The 20,911-nt window shown below is 49.5% G+C and overlaps 2 protein-coding genes, 1 long non-coding RNA gene and 1 pseudogene across 6 annotated transcripts in view; 3 read left to right on the top strand and 1 right to left on the bottom strand.

Annotated features, from left to right (window-relative positions):
- Positions 1 to 13,850, bottom strand: part of COG1 (component of oligomeric golgi complex 1) — a 37,979-nt gene extending 24,129 nt beyond the window's left edge. Inside the window, 12 exon segments of one of the 2 annotated variants that reach the window (NM_001266362.1) lie at positions 337 to 446; positions 896 to 1,004; positions 1,490 to 1,617; positions 3,368 to 3,529; positions 4,031 to 4,177; positions 4,981 to 5,772; positions 6,105 to 6,315; positions 6,856 to 7,012; positions 9,874 to 10,044; positions 10,184 to 10,365; positions 10,514 to 10,758; positions 13,520 to 13,850. In NM_001266362.1, coding sequence (NP_001253291.1) covers positions 337 to 446; positions 896 to 1,004; positions 1,490 to 1,617; positions 3,368 to 3,529; positions 4,031 to 4,177; positions 4,981 to 5,772; positions 6,105 to 6,315; positions 6,856 to 7,012; positions 9,874 to 10,044; positions 10,184 to 10,365; positions 10,514 to 10,758; positions 13,520 to 13,834 — 2,729 coding nt within the window. In that variant the 5' untranslated portion in view covers positions 13,835 to 13,850. 2 annotated transcript variants of the gene reach the window in all.
- On the top strand, positions 2,482 to 4,210 carry LOC106994124 (uncharacterized). Its single transcript, XR_003723871.2, has 2 exons — positions 2,482 to 3,184; positions 3,998 to 4,210. It is a non-coding gene; the product is annotated as an uncharacterized LOC106994124 (long non-coding RNA).
- Positions 13,239 to 20,911, top strand: part of SLC39A11 (solute carrier family 39 member 11) — a 564,973-nt gene continuing 557,300 nt past the window's right edge. For both annotated transcript variants that reach the window (XM_077972623.1, XM_077972622.1), the window contains exon 1: positions 13,239 to 13,408. The gene's annotated coding sequence lies outside the window, so the exon portion shown is untranslated. The remainder of the gene's footprint in view (positions 13,409 to 20,911) is intronic.
- LOC697782 (DNA-directed RNA polymerase III subunit RPC10 pseudogene) overlaps positions 13,284 to 20,911 on the top strand; it is a 31,833-nt pseudogene continuing 24,205 nt past the window's right edge. Inside the window, exon 1 of the transcript XR_013407156.1 lies at positions 13,284 to 13,408. The product of XR_013407156.1 is annotated as a DNA-directed RNA polymerase III subunit RPC10 pseudogene (transcript). The remainder of the gene's footprint in view (positions 13,409 to 20,911) is intronic.

The raw sequence follows: 20,911 nt of genomic DNA, 5'->3' as shown, positions 1-20,911 counted from the left end.
AACAGGCAGTTCTGGGGCCCAGCAGAGGCCTCTTTATTTTTTTTTTATTTATTTTTTTTTGAGACGGAGACTCGCTCAGTCGCCCAGGCTGGAGTGCAGTGGCACGATCTCGGCTCACTGCAAGCTCCGCCTCCCGGGTTCACGCCATTCTCCTGCCTCAGGCTCCTGAATGGCTGGGACTACAGGCGCCCGCCACCACGTCCGGCTAATTTTTTGTATTTTTAGTAGAGATGGGGTTTCACTGTGTTAGCCAGGATGGTCTCAATCTCCTGACCTCGTGATCCGCCCACCTCCGCCTCCCAAAGTGCCCAGCAGAAGCCTCTTAGCAGCCTTTACCTGATCTGACTGGATGCTAGTGGCAGGATGTTATGGGGTTCTTGGGAGTTGAACGTACTGCTCCGGGGGGCGAGCTGATTCTCTGTACCAGTCACCAATCCAAAAAGAACCTGGCAGACAAGAAGTGGAGCTCAATAAAATGCAGAGGTTTCATTGTGCAGGTAAAAGGCAGGCAAAAAAAAAAAAAGTCACTGATCACTATCGTATTTCTAAGCATCATTTTGGGGAATGTTCTGAGTGCGTTAATGCTTCATGATTACTTTTTATCACTGCCCACAGGTCAGAATCTGAGAGGCAGGGCGTTTTTTATTCCTGTTTCTGGGGCCTGGATAAAACTGTAATAATCCTTATTTATAACTAAAGGGGCCAAATCTTGGTTGCCTCAGTGTGTGAGATTTTATCTAATCCTCTTTCAGCTCTCATAACTACACTCGGCTATTTGTGTCTTATCCCCCTCCCTACGCTGCATCCTGGAGTATTATGTGCTGGAGCAGGTTAATTTTGTAATTTCAGCCTGTGGCACTTGGTTCGCACTGAGCATGTTTTTGATTTGACTCACAGAAGTTCGCTGCACCAGGCGATGAAGGTTGCTGTTAAGGTGTGGTGTGAAAACGTCCAGGTCAAATGGATCAATGAGGGCTTCCAGGTGGTCAGTCACTTTCTCAATTCTGAGAAAAGGATTAGGATCATTACTGTCCACATTTTTTAGGATCAAAAACCATCATAATATCCTACTGCTGTAGAAATCTTGGAGTTGGATTTTATTCTACGTGGTTGTTGGCTTAGTACATTTGTCACTGATGATAGTGCTTAAGTCACCCTCAAGAGTTTCAACCTGACATCATGTCTAAGTGAAGCCCACCCCTTCCCCCTCTTCTGTCTATAAGAAGAGCACTAAGTGCTCGAATGATACTCAGCAGCTGCTAGGCTGACTCAGAAGAGAGGCGAAGGACAGTCCACCTATTTCACTTGACCATGGCATTTATCCAGCAGGCGGCCATTATTTAACTTGCTGGTAATATGAGCACTGACTGTTCAAAACAAACACAATGAATGTGCTGTATAACAGGCTGACTCTGGTGGCTTCCCAGCAAAGGGACTATCTGCTTTTGGAAGAGACTGCCTTGACATAGCTCAGTAGAGGATACGACACCTGGAGTCTGGCTTGCTCCGGCCACTCTTCACCTCGTCAGCCTTGGCTGTCAGAACAATGTTGAGGTAACGCAGATCATAAAGCAGCTGCAGCGCCCGGTTCTGGGTGACTGGAAATGCACCTTCTTTCTGCAAATGAATTCCCGGTCCCCACCCATGAAGAGAGAGGACTTGGTATGTGAGCGTAATAAACAGCTTCATGTTTTGGTTGAGTTTCAGCTTGCTATTCAGAAGCAGATGGTTTTAATACTCATATGGTCAGTTTAATCTCACAACAACAAAACAAGTTATGTTAGAAACTTGATCTTAAAATTAAAAACCTAACAGCAGGGAAGAGAAATGGCCCTTAAAAAAGGCCTCATGCTGTAAATGGTTGTTCTAAAGGAAAAAAAAAAGGCTCCTTGCATGAAGGAAAAGTATTTTGAAGAAGCTCATTAGAGAAGACTTACTGAATTCTTTCCAAAATCAGGATTTGTTCCTTCTTGGGACTTTTCTTTCTTTTTTTTTTTTTGAGATGGACTCTCGCCCTGTTGCCCAGGCTGGAGTGCAGTGGCACAGTCTGGGCTCATTGCACCCTCCGCCTCCCAGGTTCAAGCGATTCTCCTGCCTCAGCCTCGTGAGTAGCTGGAACTACAGATGTATGCCACCACGCCCAGCTAATTTTTGTATTTTTAGTAGAGATGGGGTTTCACCATGTTGGCCAGGCTCGTCTCGAACTACTGGCCTCAAGTGATCTGTCTGCCTTGGCCTCCCAAAGTACTGGGATTACAGGTGTCAGTCACTGCGCCTGACATGCTCCTTCTTAAAAAACGTTACTGGCCAGGCGCGGTGGCTCCTGCCCATTGTCCCAGCACTTTGGGAGGCTGAAACGAGAGATTTGCTTGCACCCAGGAGTTTGAGACCAGCCTGGGCAAAATCGCAAAACCTGTCTCTACAAAAAATGCAAAAATTAGGTGTGCTGGCGCATGCCTTGTGGTCCCAACTATTTGGGAGGCTGAGGTGGGAGAATCTCCTGAGCCTGGGAGGATGAGGTTGCAGTGAGCCGAGATGGCGCCCCTGTATTGCAGCCTGGGTGACAGAGTGAGATTTTGTCTCAAAAAAGAAAAAAAAAAAAAAAGTTACAAATGAAATGGGATTATACACCAAGGGCAGAACGCTTCCTAGACAGTGAAAGTGGTGTGAACGGTTGGGAGACAAGAACTCCCCGTAAGCGAGCACCTCTGTGTGTCACACCGTGTGGCAGGCAACCGTTCTCTAACTACCCAGTCACCCCTGAGGTAGGTGTGCTATGGCTGGGACGGGGAGGGGGGGCTGTCTGCCTTTTACAAGTGAGGAAACCACTGAGCAGCTTATCTACAGGATCACATTTGGTCCTGAGGAAACAGAGGTTAATGATTTGCCTGGAGCCGCCAGTGAACAAGTGGCAGCACTGAGTTTGGAAGCCAGGTCTTTTATTTTGAAGCTCTGATCCTTTTCATTGTTTTTTTGATTTTTTTGTTTTGTCTTTTTAAGAGACAGGGTCTTGCTTCATCGCCCAGGCTGGAGTGCAGTGGTGCGATCATAGCTCACTGCAGCCTCGAACTCCCAAGCTAAAGCCATCCTCCCACCTCAGCCTCCCAAAGTTCTGGGTCTTGGTCTTTCCATCTGTGCTGAGCTGCCTTCTTAGCGAAGATCTGCTCGACTCTTCAGAATGGGTGTAAGTAAACTCACAGCGCTGGGTGCCACTCCTAAGATAGAGCATTTTTACAGGACCCGATGCCTGGGCTGGGTGATCCTTAACAGTTTGAGTCTTTGATGTGAATTGCTCAAACCCAAGACAAAACTAAGGTTTTGTTTCGTTTACTTTGTGTTTTTAATGGGCAAACATTCAGACACCTACCTTACTCTGTTTTTCTTCAGAAAGTTTCTCATAGGCAGCTACTACTTGAACCATACAGCTTTTCAGCATCTCCTGTAATGTCACCTTTGGCAAGGCGTGGCCTCCAACCCGATTAACTTCCTGGCATAAACTAAACAGGAAGGACTGTACATACCAGGATGGCTAAAAGAACAAAGAAATGTCACATTGCCAACTGCAACAATTAAATGACACACCATGAAAGTGAACCCACTTAATCTTACAAGGCCTGTTTGCCAGGACTTTGGCCCCTCTCAGCAACGCTTCTTACAGGCAGACTGTTGAGCAGACACAAGGCCCCTGGTTAAGTGCAATTTGCTGTTACCCCCTCTGCGGTCTGAGGCTGATCTAGCAGAGGTGCCTGTGTTTTATGCTGCTGATTTCACGGCAAGTAAGTGGTTCTCTAATTAGCACAGAGCCTATGCTACAAAAGGAAAGGATGGTTAACTGACTTCTTGAACAGTCTGCCATTTACTTAGCCCTACATCTACTATGCCCCCATAGTAGAAAGTTACAGATGTTATTTTCAGCTATTCCTCAGAAGTTGTATGTTGAATGATTTTCTAAAATCTTTTCTTCTTTTCCATGGAGCAGTTATATTCCCTTTTTCAGCCCATGGTGCCTGCTGGGATGGGACCTGCTCACCTGTGCAGGGAGTCGGATCTTGGATGTGACGCTGCTGCCAGACTCTGCCTCCTCCTGAATTTCTAGCTCATCCCAGCTGGTGGCTGTGGCCAGGACTGAGCCAGCATCATCTAGAAGTAATGACTGGGTGAATCCATGAATCAAAACCTGGTAATAAAAGGCAAATATCCATACAAGCCACTCAGATCCTCTGTAGAGTTTCTTTAAAACAGTCTGCGTAATCCTGAGAACAGCGCAAGCTGCTGAAGTTGTAGGAACAGTGATGGTATCAGTCCTCTTTTGGCTAATTATCAATGATATCAGCCCTGGGAATTTTGTTGCTAACTACCCTATAAATGTCATATACCACTTCTTTTTTTTTGAGACAGGGTCTTGCTCTTCTCCCAGGCTGACTGCAGTGGCGCAATCACGGCTCACTGCAGCCTCGACCTCCTGGGCTCAGGCAATGCTCCTGCCTCAGCTTCCCAAGTAACTGGGACTATAGGCATGCACTACCACACCAGAATAATTTCTGTACTTTTTGTAGAGAGGGGGTTTCATCATGTTGCCCAAGCTGGTCTTGAATTCCTGGGTTCACACAATCCACCCATCTCAGCCTCCCAAAGTGCTAGGATTACAGGTGTGAGCCACCATGCCTGGCCCAAATACCACCTCTTAAGGTACAAGTGGAGACTACTGGGAATATGATATTTAGGTTAAAGAGAGGAAATACAGGCAGAAAGTCTTTCATTCTCATCTGATGCAAGGAAAAAATGCTGCTTTTCTGTCTACAGAATCTAAGCTAAAAATGAATGAAAAAGTTTTTACTGAACTTTCTGGCAGAGATAAAATAACTGTATGAAATAAGAAATGTTTTGCCTTTACTACTGAAGGAGCTGATTGAGGTTGGCAAGACTGGAATATGACAAAAGTGAGACAAGACAGGGGTAAGAAGAAGTTACATCACTCACTTTCACAACTGCAGTGCTCCAGACCCGGTAGCCCATCACGCTCTGCTGGAGGAGTACTTCTTTAACCTCTTGCCACTTGGCCTGTGTAGGAATGATTTCCTGAGTTTTCACCTTTCCCTGTTTTCTCAGAGCCCGAAACTCCCTTGCTGGTTTCTCTGAGCTCTCTGATTTTCCTAGGATGCACTGCTTCAGATGGGGGCACAGCTCTCCCAGGGACTGGCAGAGTCTGGCCATGAAAAGAACTGAGTGCAGCGTAGCACTGTTGAGGGCATCCTGTTGCCCTTGCACACCTTCTTCAATGCTCTGCAGCTCTGCCCGGATGCAGTCCACGATGTGCTTGATGCATGCCACGGACTGAGTCCGCAGCATCTCCTGCACAGTCCCTGCGTCTGCGTATCTGTCAAAAGCAGAGCTCTTGGCCTGTGTGGGAGAAACGTCCTTGGGCAGTGACGAGTCATCAGAGGGGAGGTAAGCCAGGAGGTCATCTAGTTTAACCTTCAGCTTAGAATCCAGGGCAGAACAGAAGTTCTGTACACAAGGGCTAATGGCTTGTGCTTTCATGGAGAGGCCGCTACTGGCAAACTGACCCCGGTTTGCCACGCTGACCCAGGCCGCGTCGGAAGGCAGGTCATTAGGACTCTCGGACCAGAGGAAGAGCGACATGTTGTACTCAAAGTGGATGTGCTTATTTGAAGGGGAGTTGCTGGTGCTACTTTCAAGTTCCTGCAAAGCTGAAACCAGGAGCTCCTTGGAGCTACTGGAGATAGAGTCAAAGCCTTCCTTTGTCAGAGTCTAAAAGAGAATGAGAGAAGAGTTCTAATCACAGTTCCTTTAAGGACGCTTCAAAACAAGAGTACCAAATGGTAATTTATCCTAGCATTCAGAAGGTTCACTATCTTCAGAAAGATGGCATGGTGTTGGCAGAGAATAAAACCATTGTTGATGAACATGGGCCCATTCCCGACCAAGTGACAGAGGCCTGGTGTATTTTCAGCTCTAGACTCTGTATCTGTTACTAAGCAGGAAAAGAATATACTTGGGAAGTGATGGAAGTCTCGCAAGACTGTCAAAATACCACTAGGATTGGCCATAAAACAGGTAGACCATGTGACTGTCCAGCTCACCTGTAATCGGTCAAGGAACAGTTGCTGCATCATATCTTCCCAGAACAAAAGCGGCTTCTCCAGAAGCCGCCGACACAGCACATCCCAGCTGTGATTGGCGGACTCATTGGTGAGTAACTCCCACATAGCGTCCCGGATTCCCGCGAGGCCCTTCATGCTCTTCACGTACATGAGCAGGTTGGTGACCCCATTTTTAATGTCTTCGTTACACCTGCAACAGAATCATTTTCTTTGGGCTCCATCAGAGGCATGGTGTTCACATCTTTATTAAGAAAAACCTCAGAATCCCATTTGACAGTCTCTTAGCTGAGTTCCAGTAGATAAATATCTATGTGTCTCAGGACTGAGAGATCTGTAGCAACACAGAGCCTTTTGGCTGGGGTGGGGCATGCAGTCTGTTGCCCGCACCAGACCTACCCTTGCTTCCCCGAGGATATAAGGAAGTCTGGACCCTGTGGAATGGCTTAAAAAACCAATGCATTAAGTAAAAACAGGAGTTGCAGAACTTTCACATAAAGAGAATTTAAAACTCCCACATAACCTTTTGAAAGACAAACTCCTTCTTGGTTCTCCCCTGGTGGGTGCTGAATGACCTCAAAGGTGGCAATGGGCCACAGAGTAAGTGGCTGATGGGCAGCACGCCATTCAGGACAGGCTTTCTGCACATGCCTTGCTGACCCTCGTAATGCCCCGCACAAGGCTGCATGGGTGGTTCCTACCAGCGGCAGGGAAGCTCTTTCTGGCTACTTACATGTGGATCCATTTCTGCAGTGTGTCTTTCAGGTATTCCTGGCTGATGGGATGTGCGAGAGTTCGGAGTGTTGGCTGGAACTCGACGATGGATGCCGGCAGGTGTTTAAACCAGCTGCAGAGTTTCATCTCTTCCTGCAGGACACCAGTGCCCTTTCCTAAAGAGAAGGCCAAGTGAGAAGCCATCTAGGCCACCCTTTGAAGTGCACATTAAAACAGGGAGTTAGGTCGGGCACAGTGGCTCATGCCTATAATCCTAGCACTTTGGGAGGCTGAGGCAGGTGGAGTGCTTGAGCCCAGGAATTCAAGACCAGCCTGGGCAACACAGTGAAACCTCACCTCTACAAAAAGGAAACAAAATTAGCCAGGCGTCATGGTGCACACCTGTAGTTCCAGCTACTTGGGAGGCTGAGGTAGGAGGATCACTTGAGCCCAGGAGGTCGAGGCTGCAGTGACCCATGATCGTGCCACTACACTCCAGCCTGGACAACAAAACGAGACCCTATCTCCAAAAAAATAAATAAATAAAAGATGGACTTAGAAGGAATTTCCAAAACTCATCAAGTTTTCCTGTGGAAGGTCAAGCTGGACTTCTGAAATACAAGGAAAGAGAAAGTACAGGACACGTGTGAGGTCCCATCAGGGAGTGTGGCAGCCACCCCACAACTCTGGTCATTCTGTTGGTTGAGAAGAATGGCAAAGATCAGGAGGAAGAAAAACAGGGATCAAGAGTAGAAAGAAGAAATGAGTGCTGTGCAGTCCTGGGTTTTGTTTTGTTTTGTTTTGTTTCTGGGGGTTTTCAAAGTAGAACTTAAGTTGTCAAAAAAGTAAAAGGTAATGGCTTCCCTTTCCTCTCAATCCTCCTACCTCCCTTAAAGATGGAAGGAAAGAATTGATGACTGCTTATTCTGATTAACTGAGTCATTCATAGGTCTTCAGAGGTGACCCGTCAAGAAGGGGACAGGCCTGCACTGTGCAACTCTGGGAGGCCTCATTCACTGTGTTCTGAGTATAAGGAACCCTCCGGAGTTTGAAACCCAGGGCCCTCCCAAGGCCCCTTGTACTGCTTTCTAAAGCCACGACAAGTCAGCCAGTACCCACCCTTCCTGAGTGGGATGAGGTACTAGATGTAAGCACGTAGAGGGAAAGTGAAGCATAAGGAGGTGGAGGTGAAAGATAAAGTGAGCTAAGATGAGGCGACAATAAGCACCTCTCTCTGGAAACAGCCACTTGGCCACCACCACACTCTTCTGTTTCCTTTCTACCTTTGGCTGTATCTCCTTTGTCAATTTTGCTGACACCTCCATTTGACCTTGGATTTCTGGAGTTCCATAAGGCAGAGTCCTCTGTCATCGCTTACTGATGACGTCATCCATTCCCACGGCTTGAAATAACAGCCACATGCAGATGCACAACAGTGTGTCTCCAACCAGACCTCCCAGCGATCTGTTCTGGACTCTCAGGCACCTGCCCACTTCACAGTCCCATTCCAAGGCCCCAGGCATCGCCAATGCAACATTTTCTCTCTTTCCTCTTTTTTTAAGACAGGTTCTCGCTCTGTCACCCAGGCAGCAATGCAGTGGTACAGTCACTGCTCACTTCAGTCTCAACCTCCCTGGCTCAAACGATCCTTCTGCCTCAGCCTCCCAAATAGCTGGGACCACAAGGGCATGCCAGCACACCCAGCAAATGCTTATCTTTTGTAGAGATGGGGTCTCACTATGCTGCCCAGGCTGATTTCAAACTCCTGGACTACCTAGGCTTCTAAAGTGCTGGGATAATAGATGTAAGCCACAGCAATGGGCCATTGCAAAGTGAACCCGTCATCAGCCGCTTCCAACCAGCTCCTTTTCTACTTAACTTGGTCACCTCCCTTCTCACATCCTTATAGCCAATCTGTCACCACATCCTCTCCTCCTACACAGATGTCCGAGCTGTGCAATTAGCTTCGTCTCTACTGTTCCTTCATAACCCAAGCTCCAGCGGCTGACACCTGGATCGTGGCAACAGCCTCCTAAGTGAGCTCTCGGCATCCGTTCTAGCCCCAAGGGGATCTATTGCCATCTAAAAGCCAAAGGCATTTATTTCATTTCAGTTGAGATAAATGCTACCAAATAAAAGTATAGGCCTGGCACGGTGGCTCAAGCCTGTAATCCCAGCACTTTGGGAGGCCGAGACGAGCGGATCACAAGGTCAGGACATCGAGACCATCCTGGCTAACATGGTGAAACCCCGTCTCTACTAAAAAATACAAAAAAACTAGCCGGGCGAGGTGGCGGGCGCCTGTAGTCCCAGCTACTCGGGAGGCTGAGGCAGGAGAATGGCATAAACCCGGGAGGCGGAGCTTGCAGTGAGCTGAGATCCGGCCACTGCACTCCAGCCCGGGTGACAGAGCGAGACTCCGTCTAAAAAAACAAAAAACAAAACATAGGGTCCACACCAAGCCTGGAAGGTCCCAGGAGGCTTCCATTGTTCTTTGGATAAAGTCTAAACGCCCTAGCCTCACTCACAAGGCTGGGCATTATCCGGCCCCTGGCCCCACCTCCAGTCTCTGCTCAAACAGCTCTCCCCCTCACCCAGTACCTCTCAGTCTCACTGGCTGTCTTATAGTTTCTCCTCGCCTCAGGATCTTTGCACATCCTCTTCCCTTTGCTGGAAGCCTGTTCCTTGCCCTTTTCACCTAAGTGACTTCCACTCAACCTTCAGCTTTCAGGTTAAAGGCTTCTCCAGGGAAGCCTTCTCTGACCTTGGTGAGTTCCTTCCATTCAATGTTCCCAAGGCAACTTGTACTTAGTCTTTCTAGCAATGACCAATATTGACGCTAAATGGATATTCACATATTTGTGAGTCTGACACCTGCTTCTACCACTCAATTGTGGCCTCGATGAAGGAAGGGTCTCTATTTGTCCAGTTCACCGCTCCATCCCCAGAGCCTAGCATGGTGGCTGGCACACGGTAGATGCTGAGCAAATTATCAGTTGAGTGAACCAGAATTTAAAAAGCTTGGCTAAGAGCTCACCGGCAGGATGCTGGCCTGTGATGGTCTCCAGAGTAGAGAAGAGCAAGCCACACGGCAGGGCCGGATCTGGCAGCAGTCCTTCTGGCAAAGTGTAGAAAAGGGCATGAGCTTGCTTCAGAGTGGTGGCCAGCAACTCCACTAATGAGCAAATCTGAGCCTTGATACCAGCACCTAAAAGAAAAAACCATCCTCTTTGATTACCTTTCCCAAAGCGAAAGACAGAGGATGCTCTGGAGGCTTCAGTCTCCCGAAGCTCACCCTTCTCCATCCCATGTTTAAGGACCAAATGTTGGCCAGAAGCCACACCCACCATGGTGTGGCTGGTTGAGAAGTTTCTGAATAGTTGCCTTTCTGGCCAGCAGGAAGTCTGTGAGGGCTTGGCGAGGAGAACTCTCTTCTAAGAGCATTATAGAGCACAGGGCCTCGGCCACAGCTTGGTCAGACACGGCTTGGCATTTGAGCAACATCTTGCTTTCATGCAGAATAGTTGACCTAAAAAAATGATGACAAAGGTCACCAGGATATTTTTCCCATCTTGGGTAAAGAGCTTTGGTACATCAGGAAAGAAGACAAACTCCATAAACCTGTAGTGTGAATCTTGGCCACCACCAGAGAAGCTCTTTACGCTGGATCCACTTACCGGAAGTGGCTGGCAGCTGCCACCTGCCGGATGAGTATAGGAAACCGGGAGAGGATGGGACTGTATCGGGAACTAGAAGAATCCAGCTGGAGCAGGTTGTGAAGGTGGCAGCACAGCAGGTAGAGCTGTGTGGCATGGAGATACTGAGAGGCTTCCATCGAGCTCCAGATCTTCTCAGGAATTTCTAAGAGTAGCTTGATCTGGGCAGCCATGCTGTAGAACTTCTCCTGGGATGGCTGCTGTGGCTGCAGGGGAAGGCACAGAACTAAACCAGAAGAACGAACAAAAACAATCTCAGTGTTCTGTAGGCTTGGGAAGAAATCTGGGGGTATTTAAGGATACAAAACTTCTATTAAGCTGGATTCAGTGCAACTCAGCAAGTCATCAAAGCCCAGTGTAGAAGAGTTGCCGGAGTCAGGAGTGTTGTAAGATCCCATAGTTTTTCCTACACACGGATGCATTTCCGCTCAGCCCCATGGAGAGGTAAACTTTCATCTCACCATCTGGTTATCAGTGATCCTCTTGATGCTTCGATGGCATGAAGCCCTGTGGACTACTTCTCATGTGAGCTTTCTCCATCCTTTTCTGATGTTCAGCCTTCCTACTTTTTCTTCTGTTTTTTGGGGGGCACCATGGTCTTCTTTGCTGACTGTTCCTCTTCACCAAGGAAGGTACTGACTGCACCAAGCCACCATCTGGTTCAGTCTTTAGGCCTCTACTCATCTCAGTCTATCCTTACTTCAGGATTTTCTCTCCCTCAACCCCCTCATGAACAGCGTATTAGTCCATTCTCACACTGCTATAAAGAAATACCTGAGGCCAGGCGTGGTGGCTCACGCCTGTAATCCCAGCACTTTGGGAGGCCGAGGTGGGCAGACCACTTGAGGTTAGGAGTTTGAGACCAGCCTGGCCAACATGGTGAAACCCTGTCTCCACTAAAAATACAAAAATTAGCTGGGTATAGTGGTGCACACCTGTAATCCCAGCTACTTGGGAAGCTGAGGCAGGAGAATTGCTTGAACCTGGGAGGCAGAGGCTGCAGTTGAGCCGAGAATGCGCAATTGCACCCCAGCCTGGGCAACAGAGCGAGACTCTGTCAAAGGAAGGAAGGAAGGAAAGGAGGAAGGGAGGGAGGAAGGAACCCAAGACTGGGTAATTTATAAAGAAAAGGAGTTTAGTTGGCCCTCGGTTCCACAGGCTGTACAGGAAGCACGGCTAGGGAGGCCTAAGGAAACTTATGATCATGGCAGAAGGGAAAGCAGGCACGTCTTATGTGGCCCGAGCAGGAAGAAGGTGGGAGGATGTGCCATACACTGTCAAGCAACTAGATCTCATGAGAACTCTATCATGAGACAGGACCAAAGAGGGAAATCCCTCCCCATGATCCAACCACCTCCTACCAGGCCCCACCTCCAACACTGGGGATTATAATTCAACATGAGATGTGGGCGGGACACAAATCCAAACCACAGCAAATGGATTAGTGCCTCATAAAAGGGCTGGAGGCAACTTTTAGGCTCTTCTACCTTCCCCCACATGAGGATGCAGCAAGAAGGCCCTCACCAGACATCAAAGGCCAGTGCCTTGATCTTAGACCCAGAACTGCAAAAAATATACTTGTATTATAAATTGCCCAATCTCAGGTATTTTGTTATAGCAGCACAAATGGACTAAGAAACCTAAATTCCAAATCTCATCATGCCCTTAAGGTCCCTCCTTACTAAGAATGACCCAAGTCTAAACTGACTTCCTTCAGAACTCCTAGGGTAAATACACACAATTATTTTGGGACTGTACTTTTCAATTTCTTCTTCTATGTCCCAGTAAGTTCTCCCAGGTTGTTAAAAACAACTTCCCCGTTTACCTTTTTCACCTTCCATGCCCTTTCACTTCGTTCATTGCTAGGTCTATATTCTTTAAGGGGCCGGGTGCGGTGGCTCTCGCGCCTGTAATCCCAGCACTGTGGGAGGCCGAGGCAGGTGGATCATATGAGGTCAGGTGTTGGAGACCAGCCTGGCCAACACAGTGAAACCCCGTCTCTACTGAAAATACAACAATTAGTCAGGCGTGGTGGCAGGTGCCTGTAATCCCAGCTACGCTGGTGGCTGAGGCAGGAGAGTCGCTTGAACCCAGAAAGCAGAGGTTGCAGTGAGCTGAGATCGCACCACTGCACTCCAGCCTGGGCGACAGAGAGAGACTGTCTCAAAAATAAATAAATAAATAAATAAATAAATAGTCTTCAGGAATGCAAGCGGCAGTTCCAATATGAGGAGGTGTTTGTTTACCTCCCATCCTTCCTCATCGTATCTGATCAATAGCGTTTGCGGGTAAGAACACGGGATAAGGATTACCTGAATGAAAAAAGCCTTAATTCTTAAAATGAAAATGTTCAGCTATTAAAAGGTAAGGGCCGGGTGTGGTGGCTCGTAACTGTAATCCCAGCACTTTGGGAGACCCAGTCACATACATACGTAAAGGTAAGGGCTTGACGGTTGGTACTACCCTCAACAACTCCCAAAGGGTGGAAGAGCTATTTGGGACTGTGGAAGTTACTTTTGTGGGGGGATAAGTGGAAGGTTGGGAAGAGGAAGAAATGACTTGGAAGGCAGGTGTCAACACAGGGGAGAAATCTGAGAAAAACAATGTTAGGACATGTTATATAGGGGAGAGCTGAACCGTCAAGACAGAGACCCCTGGCGTTTTCCGCTGAAATTGAAAGGAGCCCAGTGAGGCGTGGGAATCAAGGCCCGGAATCGGGGGAAAGCGCCTGAAGAAACTGTTGAATGGCATTTCCAGAACGGATCAGCAGCCGCATCTGTGCAAGGAAGGTTGGCATTGTCCCCTGACGGGGGCCTAAAGGGTGAGGGGCGGGTAAGCTCCTCCTGGCTAAGGAAGGTGAGGACTCGCGGGGTCTGGAACTGACCGGCGGGGGGCGGGGTTGACCTGCAAGGCCAGGGGCTCCGGGACCCGCCTGCGGGGCCGCAGGGTGGGGACACGGGGACTGACCTGCGGGGCCCGCGGTGGCCGGGGTGCGGCCGAGCCGGCCTGGCGGAGGCGGGCGCAGTACTGGTCCGTGGCTTTCACGGCGTCCACCAGCCCCACGGCGCAGCGGCGCATCTGGCCGATGGTGTCGGCCGCCTCGATCAGGTCGCGGTACCGTTCGCCCACCATCTGCCGCAGCTCCTCCTTCTTGTGCTCGATCTCGGCCCGAACCTGACGCTCCAGCCCGCGGATCTCCTCCGCTCCATGCGTCTCGAAAAGAGCCGCAGGGTCGCGCAGATCCAGCCGCTTCAGCGCGGGTGAGGTGGCAGCGGCCGCCATGGTGCACTCGTCAGCCCCCGGCGAGCCACTTACTCCTTTTTAGTCCCGCCCCCGCCGCCATCTTGGTTGGGGGCGGAAGCGCTTCCGCCCCGCCGGGGGCCATGTTTGCTTCCCGAGGGGGCGGGGCGGGGCAGACGAGGGGTGGGGCCGGGCCTGCGCGGGGTTTTCTTAAAGGAAGCTGGAGGGGAGGTGAGGTCGCCAGAGAGGTGAGGTCGCCAGCTTGGCTGCTTTCCTGGGCCTGAGGTCTTTCGTTTCCCTTAGGAGCAGAGCTCCTCTGTGGAGTTAAGGGTCGGGATCCGGCCCCGCGGACTGACGGCATTGGCGCAGCCGCAGCCGCTGCTCTTCACGCGCCTGGCGCCCGCGAGCAGACTCGGGCGCGCTCGCAGCCGCTCGGTCTCGGATCGTACTCCGCGTGCAGTTTTAGGAAGAGGGACATCCGCGCCCCTCGCTGTTCCGGGGGAAGCGCTATCTCGCCGCCCCTGAAGGGGTTCTGAGCCCTTGTTTGGCGTCTGCTTTTCCTCTGCTGTTGATTCGTGTTGGGGGTTTTCCATTTCGTTTAAAATCGACGTTTAGCCCCTGAAGACGTTTTCCCTGCGAGAGCCTGACCTTGGTGGCCACGGAGGAGGACGGCGGGCCGGGCGCGAAAGGCCGGGACTCCCTGGGGAACGCAGCGCCCGACGGGTGGGCGCTCCTCACGTGGCCCAGGAATAGTAGAATCTGGAGATTGTGGCTTGTTTCTGCTAAGTCCCAGACCCTTCTTATTTATTTATTTATTTATTTATTTTGGAAGATTTCACCTACACCAGTGTCGACAAAACGATGAAATGTGCGCAGCGGCCAGGCTGAGGCCCCAGCAACTCCGGGCCTCGCGTGCATCCCTGCTCGTTCCCTCTCCCACCCGCCACCTCCGGACGCACAGAGTTTCAATCTGCAAATAAATGGTGCGTTTATAATATTCGAGTTTACCCCGCAAGAGCCTTGCAGCATAGGGAGTATCATTCTCACTTTGCAGATGGGGAAACGGGGGCCCGGAGAGGCAAAGGGTTTTACTCAGTAAAAGTGCAGTTTTCAAAGCCTGTCCACGAGATTATCTTATTTTCTGGGCACATCCGCCATGCCAGGTAGGTAGGAATCATATTCCTAGTCTATTTATGAAGGAAAAGAAAAACAGAAAAGCTTGTTTGCCTGCCCAAATTACGTAGCTAATAGGTGACCCAGTCAGTATTTGGACCTCGATTTTTAAATTCCTGGCTCGCGCTCTTTTCTACATTTTCACGTAATTTCCCACAGAGCACCCTCTGTTGGCGGGCCTGCAGTTTGCAGTCTCTAATCCCATTCTGCAAGGGACACTCACTGGTATTCGGCTGATGAGCATCCGCAGTATCTCCTTTCTGTGTTTGGGGAATTCATCGCTGTCTAGCAAGATCTTTTTTCTGGGACTCTTTATAGCTACGGTGCAAGCCTGCGGCCTGGAACTGGCACATCAGGCACAAGTGCCTAGGACTTGGGCGAAGAGTTAGTGATGTTAAGCAGGTGACCGCTGGGTGCGGCGGCTCACGCCTGTAATCCCAGCACTTTGGGAGCCCAAGGCCTGTGGATCCCTTGAGCCCAGGAGTTCAAGACCAGCCTGGGCAACATGGCCAAACCCCGTCTTTTCAAAAAAATACAAAAAAAAAAAAAAAGGGCCGCGCACCAGGTGGCTCATGCCTGTAATCCCAGCACTTTGGGAGGCCAAGGCAGGCGGATCACTTTAAATCAGGAGTTCGACACCAGCCTGGCCAATATGGTGAAACTCTGTCTCTACTAAAAATACAAAAATTAGCCGGGCGTGGTGGCACACAGCTGTAATCCCAGCTACTCGGGAGGCTGAGGCAGCAGATGAGAGACTGAGGCAGGAGAATCACTTGAATTTGGGAGACAGAGGTTGCAGTGAGCCTAGATCAAGCTACTGCACTCTAGCCTGAGCGACAGAGGGAGACTCTGTCTCAAAAAAAAGAAAAAATTAGCAGGGTGTAGTGGTGTGGGCCTGTAGGCCTGTAGTCCCAGCCACTTGGCAAGAGGATCACTTGAGCCTGTGGAGGTCTGCAGCAGTGAGCCATGATTGGGCCATGCATTCCAGCCTAGGCAACAGAAGGAGACCCTGTCTCACACACACACACACAGAAAATCGCAGGCGATAGGGGCGATTGCATTTTGGTGGTGGCACAGGTATCACCAGCAACATCCACTCCCTAAGGACAGCAAGGGCAGTGAACCCAGGTGCAACTCCCAGCTGCTAATGTTGGTGGTGGTGCTGGGGCAGCCGTGGGCACCCACAATGATGTCCTTGGCAGAATCACCCTGTAGTGTGCTCGGCTGAGTTCTAAATGTTCTGTTTCCCTTCCTGCCTGCCTGCCTGTCCCCTGAGCCTGCCTCCCCATCTTTCCCAGAGATTCTATGAGCTGTCCAATGTTTTACTGATCAATTTTGTTTCTTTGAAAGGTAAAATCGGTTTCCCTGGTTTGCCCTAGCCCTAACTGATATACACTGCACTGAGGTTCCAGCTCCATAGGAGTTCGGTTGAAGCTTTTCCTACAGCAAGGGGAGAAATGTCAACATATCAGGGATAGTGTGGGGGCCCGGGGCTTTGTATGGGATGGCTCTTGTGCTTGTGCACAATACCTGTAGGCTCAGGTAGAGAAAAGACATACTGGCCAGCTTTCAGCTCTGCAGTGTGTGTGTGTGTGTTTTGAGACAGGGTCTCACTGTTGCCCAGGCTGGAGTGCAGGTGCAGGTGCAGTCACGGCTTACTGAAGCTTCCACCTCTTGGGCTCAAGCGATCCTCCCACCTCTGCCTCCCTAGTAGCTGGGATTACAGGTGTACATCACCATGACCGGCTAATTTTTTAATTTTTGTGTAAAGACAGGGCCTTACTGTGTTGCCCAGGCTGGTCTCGAATTCCTGGGCTCAAGGGATCCTCCCACCTCAGCCTCCCAAAGCCCTGATGTTACAGGTGTGAGCTACCGCACCCAGTCCAGTGTGTGTTTTGAAATCAGGGTGTTCCCTGCCTTTCCTCTGTATTTCCCTGGCCAAGTTCATCTGACTGGCCTGAAGATGCCGCTGTTGTTCCTCTGCCTGTAGAACTGAGCACTGCCAGAAGCTGTCACCTGACTGCCTGGTCACTGGAAAAGCTCCTGCTCGTGGAGGAAATGTGTCTTTACCTTTTTCCTCTCCATGGCTCCTTTCCTTGTCCTGTGCCTCCTGGGACAGCACCACCCCCTTCCTCTGGCTTCCGCATGTCCACTGGGACCATCCAAACCACGGATCGGGGGCAAAGAACTCAGCTTCCACAGCCAGACGAGGCACTGTGCTGGGGACAGCAAGACAGAGATGAGAACCTAGAGCCTTTTTTCTCAGGGTATGAAGAGGTGCCTGAGTGAAAGAGGCGCCTTTTCGCCTTATTGCTGTAGTTTAGTTCTGGTTTAGGGATGAGTACACGTGTGTTGTGTGATGACCTTTAGGGTCAAGCAACCTGCCCGAGATCACACAGGTGCCTGTCTTCAGATCCCCTGGCTCTGGAAGTCCTTGATCTTTCTACATTGTCACATTATTGGCTTCAGAGAAAATTTCAGAATATGAAGAGACAGACGGCTCAAACACTTCTGGGCACCATTCGGTTGGTACCCATACTGCTTCCTGATCTCTGCCTATGGGTGGGTCTCTGCAGTCGGTTTGGGCACCCAAGCTGGAGTGGCTATCCAGTGATTCAGGGGCAGATGACACATGGGGTGGCCATGCCTGGTAGCCAAGCATCTACATGGTGGAGGGCTGTCTTTCAACACAGCGGATATATTCTGACATTTTCGTTTCTGTAGACCCATCGGCACACTTTTTTTTTTTTTTTTTTTCTTTTTGAGACGGAGTCTCACTCTGTCACCCAGGCTGGAGAACATTGGCATGACCTCAGCTCACTGCAGCCTTCTCATCCCGAGCTCAAGCGATTCTTGTGCCTCATCCTCCCGAGTATCTGGGACTACTGGCGTGCACTACCACATCTGGCTAATTTTTTTGTATTTTTAGTAGTGACAGGGTTTTACCATTTTGGCCAGGCTGGTCTCAAACTCCTGACCTCAGGTGATCTGCCTGCCTCAGCCTCCCAAAGTGTTGGTATTACAGGCGTGAGCCGCAGCGCCCAGTCCCCATTGGTACACTCTTATCTCATTCAGAACATTGAGCAGTCAGATTTCTCCTGCTATTTATTTATTTAAGACGAGTACGGTAGCATGATCACAGCTCACTGCAGCCTTGACCTCCTAGGCCCAAGCGGTCCTCCCACCTCAGCCTCTGGAGTAGCTAGGACCATAGGAATGCACTGCTACATCCAGCTAATTTCTAAATTTTTTGTAGAGATGGGGTCTCACTGTGTTGTCCAGGCTGGTCTTGAACTCTTGGCCTCAAGTTATCTTCCTGCCTCAGCCTCCCAAAGTGCTGGGATTACAGGTGTGAGCCACTGTACCCAGCTCTCTTTATTTTTTTATTTTTTCTTTGAGACTGAGTCTGGCTCTGTTGCCCAGGCTGGAGTGCAGTGGCCGGATCTCAGCTCACTGCAAGCTCCGCCTCCCGGGTTTACGCCATTCTCCGGCCTCAGCCTCCTGAGTAGCTGGGACTACAGGCGCCCACCACCACGCCCGGCTAGTTTTTTTGTATTTTTAGTAGAGACGGGGTTTCACCGTGTTAGCCAGGATGGTCTCGATCTCCTGACGTAGTGATCCGCCTGCCTCAGCGTCCCAAAGTGCTGGGATTACAGGTGTGAGCCACTGTACCCAGCTCTCTTTATTTTTAAGAGAAATATAGAAAGCAAGCCAGGATAATGTCCAAAGTGGAGAGTTTTAACACTGCAGATTTTGTAGACACCACATGTTCTTTCCTTATGCAATCTGTGATCTAGCATCTGGGAGCATGGGTCCCATAGATCTTGGCTGTCAAATCAAATGATTCAATAAATATTTGCAAAATATGCCAAGCGTATATGTTATGTAATCACAGTGTCTACACAAAGGATGCATTGGAAAAGGCACAAGGGCCTTTCGCCATCAGTTGTCTAATGATTGAAATAATAAAACCAGTAAGACAATTCTCACCCATCTCGTCTCACATCCACCTCAACCCTTCTTCCAGTACCTCCTCTTTGATGTAAGGTGGCTGTGTTTTTGGCACGTCCATATAGACTCTGAAGAGTGAACCTGCTAAATCTTGTGCCTGTGGCCTGATGATGTTGGACGAAGGGGCATTCTCTGATAAACCTAGGAGGGAATAGAAGCTGGGGATACCTGGAGAAGAGAGAATAAATGGGAGAGACAAAATTACCTAGGAAAATGAAAACAAGAAATTTAACTAGCTAAGCTAGGAGAAATGGAAAGGGAGAAAGCGAGAAGAAGAAAAAAGGAAAGGAGAGGAAATTGGAAATTGATCACAAATTAACAAACAGGGGAGGAAAGACAGGGAAATTTGATGTAGTAAGGGATATACTGTCAATAAAAGTAACATCTGGGGCAGGGCAGGAGGTTGAATTCCACACTATTGCTCAGTGGGATTCGGACATTTGGTGTTTGCTCTTGGCTGAGATGCCAATGGGATCAAGAGAGCCCTAATGTAGTTGTCTTGACATCTTATCTTTATGGCAGTGTTTATCAGCCTGTGTCTGCTGGAGGTGACATTTGTGGTAGAAGGGGTGGTTATTTGACTTCACTGTTTGCAGATACCTGAGACTCTGCCTTCAACAAACAGCCAGGCGGGCATGTTTGCAGAAACTCCTACATTTGTTCCTCCAGCCCCTGTGCTCCTGCCTCCTTAGAAACTCCACTTGGGACCAGTGATGGTGGCTCATGCCTGTAATCCCAGCACTTTGGGAGGCCAAAGCCTCCCAAAGGATCTCCTGAGGCCAGGAGTTTGAGACCAGCCTGGCCAACATAGTGAAACCCCGTGTCTATTAAAAAAATACAAAAATTAACCAGGCATGGTGGTGGGCACCTGTAGTCCCAGCTCGGGAGACTGAGGCAGGAGAATTGCTTGAACCCAGGAGGCAGAGGTTGCGGTGAGCCAAGATGGCGCCACTGCACTCCAGCCTGGGTGACAGAGTGAGACTCTTGTCTCCAAAAAAGAAAAGAAACTCCACTTGGATGTCTAAGAGACATCTCAAACTTAACACATCCAGAATAACAACTCTCTTCTTAGTGGCCCTCCTAGGCCCTCACTCCAAGTCATTCCTATCTCAAGAAATGGCACAGCCCAGCTATTCATGGCTCAAACTCGGGAAGTCTTCCATCTCTGTCTCACTCTCCACACCCAGTGGTTTCACAAGCCCTATAGGCTCTTCCTCCAAAACAGAGATGGATGAGCTTTTGCTATAAAGAGCCAGATAGTAAGTGGACTGTGCAGACCCTGTGGTCCTTGTCTTTTTTTATTTTGGGGGTAAAGATGGAGTTTCACCATGTTGGCCAGGCTGGTCTCAAACTCCTGACCTCAAGTGATCCGCCCATCTCAGCCTCCCAAAGTGCTGGGATTACAGGCATGAACCACTGCACCCGGCCAACCTTGCGGTCTCTGTCAACACAATTCAGCAAGGCCATCGTAGCCCCAAAGCAGCAACAGGCAGCACATCAGCAGATGGGTATGGCTGTGTACAGTAAGACTTTATAGGCATCCCACAGTATCCGAGGGGGATTGGATCCAGGACCCCTGCATATCTCCAAATTCATGCATACTCAAGGCCTGCAGTCAACCTGTGAAACCTGTGAGTATGAAAAGTGAACCTTCCATATACACAGGTTTTGCATCCCACAAATTCTCTATTTCCAATCAGTGTTTGGTTGAAAAAAATCAGAAAAAAAGTGGACCCGTGCAGTTTAAACGCCTGTTGTTCAAGGACCAACTGTATTTACTAAAACAGGCAAAGGGCCCATTTTGGCTCTTGGACCGTGGTTTGGTGACCCCTGCTCTTCTTCCATCTCCACTGTCCAGGTTACCAGTTCCTCATCCTTTCTTTCTTTTCTTTACTTTTTTTTTTTTTTTTTGGAGGCGGAGTCTCCCTCTGTTGC

This window comes from Macaca mulatta, chromosome 16, assembly GCF_049350105.2.
Source record: "Macaca mulatta isolate MMU2019108-1 chromosome 16, T2T-MMU8v2.0, whole genome shotgun sequence".
NCBI classification, from domain to species: Eukaryota; Metazoa; Chordata; class Mammalia; order Primates; family Cercopithecidae; genus Macaca; species Macaca mulatta.
This window is presented reverse-complemented; position numbering and strand designations above follow the sequence as displayed.